The sequence below is a fragment of the Labeo rohita genome, chromosome 13 (assembly GCF_022985175.1).
Source record: "Labeo rohita strain BAU-BD-2019 chromosome 13, IGBB_LRoh.1.0, whole genome shotgun sequence".
NCBI lineage: Eukaryota > Metazoa > Chordata > Actinopteri > Cypriniformes > Cyprinidae > Labeo > Labeo rohita.
In genome coordinates, this window is record NC_066881.1 from 4,440,317 (window position 1) to 4,447,705 (window position 7,389).

The window sequence follows — 7,389 nt, forward strand, 5'->3', positions numbered from 1 at the left end:
ATATAAAGGAACTTTAGTGTATGAATCATACATTTTTTTTCCAACATTGTAAACCTATAATTTGACATGCATTGTTTCCTTGTAAGGAGGAAACTGTCTATATTTTACATAAAAAATGTGTCGATGTGACTATGAATATTTGTAAATATTTACGCTTCGCCTTTCTCTAGATCTCTGAACCAATAGCTGGCCAGAAAGCACACATCAAAGCGGAGCTCAGCCAATCAGAGCTGTCCTGAGCAAAGCGAGGAGAAAGTTGTACCTGTGTAGTATTTAATTGAATGCGTCTCTTCTAGTCTTGGGCATTTCTTGACCGGAGAGCTCGTGTAGTTTGGATATTTTTTTCCCCTTGTTGGAGCCACTTGGATAGCAGAATGGCATCTGGAGCCAGTGACTGTTCGGAAAAGAGCATCCAGTATCGGGTGGATCATTTATTAAATGCGGTAGAAAATGAGCTTCAGGCTGGCAGTGAGAAAGGAGATCCAACAGAAAGAGACCTTAAAGTCAGTTTGGATGAAAATGAACTCTGGCAGAAGTTTAAAGAACTGACAAATGAAATGATAGTGACCAAGAATGGCAGGTATTTTTTTATAGCATGTTTACAAGCAAGCTTGCACAGAATAAAATATATTTTAATCATGAAAGCAGTAGAATTACACTCAAAACGTAAAAATGTGCTGTAATTACCTTAACTTTTGCATCTTGCTTTGACTGTCATAGCAAATAATATTTATAAAAGTAATTAATTTAGATTTTGCCACATAAACATTTAAAAAAAAAAAAAAAAAAAAAAAAAAAAAACATTTTCCAGGTGTCTACATTTTTTTTCACCGTGCAAACGTCTTTGTTTTTAATTCTATACAGCCTATACAGCTAATTCTCTTTCTTCTTTTAGACTTAACTGAATTAATTTTAGTGGGATTTGTTTCATTTATGTAAAATAGAAATGTGATGATGCTTTAAATGTCACTGTTTATTGCTGTGATCAGGCGCATGTTCCCAGTGCTAAAGGTGAATGTGTCCGGTCTGGATCCAAACGCCATGTACTCCTTCTTACTGGATTTCGTGGCAGCAGACAATCACAGGTGGAAGTATGTGAACGGTGAATGGGTACCGGGTGGCAAACCCGAGCCGCAAGCGCCAAGCTGCGTATACATCCATCCAGACTCGCCAAACTTCGGTGCGCACTGGATGAAAACCTCAGTTTCCTTCAGCAAAGTCAAACTTACCAACAAACTGAACGGAGGTGGTCAGGTTCGTGGACTTTTTTTTTTTTTTTTTTTTTTGCGAATTCAGTTTTTATGGTGTATAAGCCAATCTTAAAATTAGATGTGGAATGAAATTTAATCACAGTTTTGTTGTGCGTAATTCAGATATTTTGTTAATTATTTTATTTAAATGTCCACATTTTCTACCAGAAAAAAAAAATACTGAAAAATAAGTCGAAAATGTATCCTTTTTTCATAGATTATGCTGAACTCGCTGCACAAGTATGAGCCTCGTATCCATATAGTGCGCGTTGGTGGTCCACAGAGAATGATCACCACTCACTCGTTCCCTGAGACACAATTCATAGCAGTTACTGCCTACCAGAATGAAGAGGTAACGTGCTTTTCTTTTTCAATACTGTGATTTTATAAAGAATGTCAACAAATGAACAAGGATATTGTGCAAAATAACACTGTGAATGATATCCGTAATTTTCTCTTTTAGATTACAGCTCTCAAAATTAAATACAATCCATTCGCCAAGGCTTTTCTGGATTCCAAAGAAAGGTGTGGTTAAAATAAATAAATCCATAAAACTTTTAAAATACATGTGTATTGTAAATAAATAAGTGTGGCTAGTTGTCACTTTTTACTCCAACTAAGGTGGTTTATGATTGAAAGAAATGTTTTCAAATAGAAATGTTTCAAATAAAAAGTAGAAACTCATAACTTGCTTTGAAATGCAGTAATTACAACAAATATATGGGAATATAAATGTTGAAATTTCACCTTGTATGATGAAATGCAGTTTAAAATGTCTTAGATATTGGGTATTTAAAACCAACAAAACAAACAATTAACATGGAAAAGTTTATAGTATAACAACTAGCCCCAAAGCCCCAAATGTGAATATTGTTGTGGATATGTGTGATGGACAAAAAAAGAAAAAAGAAAGAAAGAAAACCGATTATATATAATTTTATACTTTTTTTTTTCCAGAAATGATCATAAGGACATAATAGAGGATGTCAGTGAAAGTCAACAGTCTGGCTATTCTCAATGTAAGAGTAATAATAATAATCATCAACATGATTCAGTTGGATTTAGTTGTTTTTATAATGACAGCTGATCTCATCAGGATTATGTTGTGCAGCACTTTGTATTTATAATAATTTCTTCCACTTATGTGCAAAAGGAATTTCCCATTGACTCTCATTTTCCTATTGGTCTAGTGAGCAGCTGGTTTCTGCCAGCCACAGGGTCTCTCTGCCCTTCTGCAAACCCTCATGCACAGTTTGGCAGCCCGCTGTCTCTGTCCTCATCCCATGGCTGTGAACGTTACTCTACTCTGAGAAGTCACAGGTCCACACCGTACCCCAGCCCATACGCCCACCGGACAGCCTCTCCCAGTAAGTTACCTCTTTCCAGATTTTACGCCTACAAAGTTCCCAGTCACTGCTAAACTCCACACATATGCAAATACAGTAAAACCACATAGTGTGATAGTTTATACTTTTTTAGCAAGTAAAATACTTTTTAATGAAGTTCTAAAAACATACCCCTTCGGGCCATGGTACAGTATCTTCTTGCTATGAAATAGAGTGACAGCTGATATTCATTTGCATGTTATGTAAGTAGTCTGCTATACTTTTATAAAGATCTCACTGATTTACATTACAAGCTATTAGAAGCTATCTTATTTTTGGGCCAAATTAATAATAGCAACTGCTCTAAACTGTGTTATTTGTTTGTTCGTTTATTGTCTAAAGATTTAATAAACTGGGAAAAAACAAAACAAAAACAAAGTATATTTAATAAAACTGTGTTTATAAAACTTTGTATCAAATATTTTTGGACCTGACAGCACTTGTCCCTCTTTGCTTTCAGTGTTTATAAATGAGATGTTGGAGATACTGCTTTAGGTTTAAACTTGTTCATTGAGGGCTATAAATGAGAATCTTCTTTTTTGGGTGAACTGATCCTTTCATGAGTCACTCAAACAAGTTTTGCTCACAGCAGAGTGTCCAGCATTCCTGCAGCTGTTGTGTTTGAGTTCATGCTCGTAAACAGGGAAACACTGCAGTGGAATGCTGATCCACTGGGTTTTGAAGCCTCAGCCTGGATTCTGTGTGACTGTATTGTCATTTGTATTGCAGCCGGTTACTCTGACAGCTCCACCTGTCTGTCCATGCTGTCGACCCATGATAACTGGTCCAGTCTACAGATGTCCTCCCACTCTAGTGTGCTCCCGATGGGCCATAGCTCTCCCCCAAACTCAAACTCCAGGTGAGGCTCTTTTACCACATCACACACTTCCACTACAACTTCAGTGAAACAAAAGTGTTTTGTATTCATGAAGTAATTAAAAATAAAAAACACTACATGAATTTACTTGTGTCTGTCTTGAGATCTTAAACATTGTCACAGGAAAGTAAAATCACAAATAAGACACACTCCTGCAGCCTTCTGTACTGTGTGTTTCAGGCTTGAAAACCAAATGATGTTGTATAGCACTAAATCCTCATTCTTGTTTGTTGTCCTGTTTGCAGTCAGTACACCAGCCTGTGGTCCGTAGGGAACTCACCTTTGACCCCAGTGTCTCAGACTGGAACTATGAGCAGCAGTGTGAGCTCCCAGTTCCTCCGTGGCTCTGCCAGTCACTACAGCACCATGGCTCACCCGGTCACAGCGCCCTCTTCTGGCTCTCCTTTATATGACTCCACTGCTGTGTCTGAGGTGCAGGAGGCCTCACAATATGACAGTTCAGCACATGTACGTCTTCCTACAGCCTGGACCCAAGTCACACCACCCTCCTTATAGGACATCCACCCTACGGACTAAAATTAACATTATCATTGCTTTCATGCAATAGCTTTTGACACCAGCATATTTAGTTACTGGATTCTCTCTTTTTGCAGTAGAAGTGACTCAAGATTTGCATACAAAACTAGCTTTACATACAAAACAAATTTCAGCAATGGTACGCTTTATATACAAAACTAAAGCATATGTTGACATAACCAAAATCTTCCTATAAAACTTAAACAAGCGTTATATGATTTTGTCATTAAGTACTATGTGGGGCTTTTAAATATAACAAGTCATTGTTTGAAGGCATATTGTACATAAGGTTATTTATGTATTTTTTTGAAGAATACTGTATGTGCACAAATGAGCAGACAATCTATTGTAAAAAGTGTAAATGTCATTTCTGGGTTGGAATTCAGAATGTATAAAAAGGCAAAAGTTCTATGCATTATTAAACGCATTTCTGTACATTTATTTAACAACCGTTATTTTTCTTGATGCATGTTTATTTAATTTAAAGTTTTTACAGATAAATTTAGTTTAACATATCTGTACAAAAATAAAGGTGATCACTATTTAAAAAATAAAAATTAATAATCATAAAATAATTTATTTGAGTTCCAAATAAATCAACTGATTTAAAAAAAAAAAAAAAAAAAAAAAAAAAACTTCATTAAGAGTTTTTTTCTCCCCATTGTACATATGGCAACATTGTTTTTTTGTGTCCATTAAAACTAAATAGTGAACCTGAACATATTTATTTAAAATATTTTACAGACATCTCGTCTGTTCATAAGTAAATGTAGTGTGTGCTTAATTTCAGCTTTAAACAAAGTGCTGAACAAGCAGTTCTTTTAAATGGGTCTATTTCGTTCTTCAGAGAAGGTTGCTTCATCCTCATAGATACTCAGACGTCATTGCACTTTTATAAGTGATTCTGCACCCAGTAAGTCAATGCTGTGTTGTCCACTCTCAAGTGAAAATTCCACTCACTTAGGTGAGGAATTGCATCCATCTTCAGACACTTCAGTCGTTTAACAGTGGGGCCAGAGGGAAACATGACCGATTGCCAAATCTTTCCAGTGTCAACAAAGGAAAAATACTGAGGTCTCTAAGAACTAAATAAGTGATTTTAATTTACACATCCATGAGAGGAGAATAATTAAATCAAGCTGATCACTTCTGTTCTCTCACTGTCTATCTGACAAAACAAATGATAAAATAATCTGAATTATATCGCACCAAAGGCAGTAAAATAGTACTAGTAATAATACTAACTAATGTCTTCAGGTAAATATATGATTGTAATGATGTCTAATCAAATAAATGCAACATGAATTCAATATGATATAAGCTCTGTTAGAGTTGATGACGAACTGGTGTGCTACTGATCTTTCTATTAATTATTCAGATTGTCCACAGGGTGGCAGGATAGCAAAAATATTCAAATGGCAAAACTGCACTCAAACTGAACATTAAAAAATCCTACAGAATATGCAAGTAATATTTACACACTTCAAAGGCATGATTTCAGATTTTCAGATCAAATGCCATGAACTTTGTAGCATATATAATAAAGTCATGCTTCTATTATAGTTAATAATTTGTTTTAAAGTGTTTTGAGGCACACCATTGAATATGTGAGTAGACAAAGTCTGCATAAATTAATGTTACACTGGATCTATCAACTTTTCTTTTTTTTTTTTTTTTTTGTTTATGAATCACAATTATTTTCTGTGGTAAACAACGGCTTCAGATGCTGGTAATTAATTTAATTGGAATTTAACCTGGAATATTCCTACTATTACTCCCCATTGTTTTTATCAGCCCAACTGACTAGTTTTAACACAAATAATTATGAAGATACATCTTGAAGACAGATGGAGATACATGCAGTTCTTTTTGATTATGTGTTCAAATGACTGCACAATAAAGTTCACTGATTTTGTATATATTCACTAATATATATATATAAATAAATGTGTATATATATCATCTTATAATGATATAATGTGTTATATCATCTTATGAATATTCATAAAAACAGTTTTAATGTATTATAATATTTACTTATTTGTAGTTATAGCTTAAGAGTATGATGATTTATAACACACAGTGAACATGTTGCATTCACTTAAGTTACAACGGATTATATTTCTCATAGTTATAATGTATTATAAGTCTCATATCTTGCCATATTCCGTATGCTACTTTACTTAAAGCAATCAATGACCAATTATAATTATAATTATATATCATATAACATATTTTTTTTTTCTCAAACAGCCATAAGATCAGATATTAGTTTAGGTGAATGTGTAATATGACACATTTGCTTTGAACTATTTTTACTGTAATATCAGTTTGATGGTACCCTTTAGTCACCTGTTGATTAGTAACTCTGCAACTATGACAACTAGCAGTCATAGGAGTATTAGTACTATGTCTGCTAAATATGTGCAAACACTTTATTTTGATGGTTCCCACCTGACTATAAGTAACTTTGCAAATACATCAACATTCTACCTACCCTAACCTTAACATGAGCCAAACTAAGTTGCAAAGTTGTTTATAGTTGACTGTAGTCACTAAACTAAGGGGAGCATCAATATAAAATGTAACCTAACATATAAACATTGCAATTTTTCAGTTGAAATTATTAACTAGCTCACATCAAAATTAATATTAGCCTCACAGGGAACACTCAAATAACACTCCACACCCAACCACTTAAAAGATGTAGTAAAATACTGTGCAGATCTTAAATAAACAATATCAAGATATATAGCCCACAATACATGTAAAATAAGATTTAATATGGTGTTCATTGTGTATTATAAATAATCATAATCTTAAAAGTTATAACCACAAATGTGTAAGCATTATAATTGTATCATAATTGTTGTTATAATTATTTATAAGATGATATAACATTATAAGGTTTTTTATAATGCATTATGCACTCATTATAATGCCTTAAGAATACCCTTATAGAGTATTATAAATATGGACTTCATAGAAACATTTTAAATACAACTGAATTTGCATTTAACATCATCACAATTTAAGAAAAACATCTGAAGTTAGTAATTATATATAAAGTGAGCAAAGAGCATTTACATTAACAAAAAATATTATCGCTGACTTTATTAGTCATTAGCATGACTTTAAACACTCTCTAAAAAAATCTGAATGCCTCTGATTGACTCTGATACAACTGGATGATGAGGATGATGACATCACTGAATTCACTGCCTTTAACTGAAAATAGAGTGTTTGCTGTTGCCTTTTTGCATTATTGATGCACTTTATGTAAAGACTTTATGTAAAGAAAGTCATGCCCATGACACTTCAATGCTGTAAACTTTTGTGA

The 7,389-nt window shown here is 33.8% G+C and overlaps 1 protein-coding gene across 2 annotated transcripts; it reads left to right on the plus strand.

Moving 5' to 3' along the window:
• The first annotated feature begins 22 nt into the window (after window positions 1-22).
• tbxtb (T-box transcription factor Tb) lies at window positions 23-4,498 on the plus strand. Of its 2 annotated transcripts, none has more exons than XM_051126277.1 (8): window positions 23-580; window positions 990-1,254; window positions 1,468-1,602; window positions 1,714-1,775; window positions 2,208-2,269; window positions 2,441-2,617; window positions 3,365-3,494; window positions 3,758-4,498. In XM_051126277.1, the coding sequence occupies exons 1-8, from the start codon at window positions 375-377 to the stop codon at window positions 4,026-4,028; spliced, it is 1,308 nt and encodes a 435-aa protein (XP_050982234.1). In that variant the 5' UTR covers window positions 23-374; the 3' UTR covers window positions 4,029-4,498. The 2 variants fall into 2 exon arrangements, with proteins under 2 accessions (XP_050982234.1, XP_050982235.1); XM_051126278.1 differs by having other exon boundaries at window positions 463-576.
• Window positions 4,499-7,389: the final 2,891 nt, after the last annotated feature.

Bases quoted from the DNA above. Each gene is read 5' to 3' on its own strand.
- tbxtb (XM_051126277.1), top strand. From the start codon at position 375: ATGGCATCTGGAGCCAGTGACTGTTCGGAAAAGAGCATCCAGTATCGG. The intron at 581-989 runs GTATTTTTTTAT...TGCTGTGATCAG, and splicing joins ATAGTGACCAAGAATGGCAG to GCGCATGTTCCCAGTGCTAA. The intron at 3,495-3,757 runs GTGAGGCTCTTT...TCCTGTTTGCAG, and splicing joins CCCCCAAACTCAAACTCCAG to TCAGTACACCAGCCTGTGGT.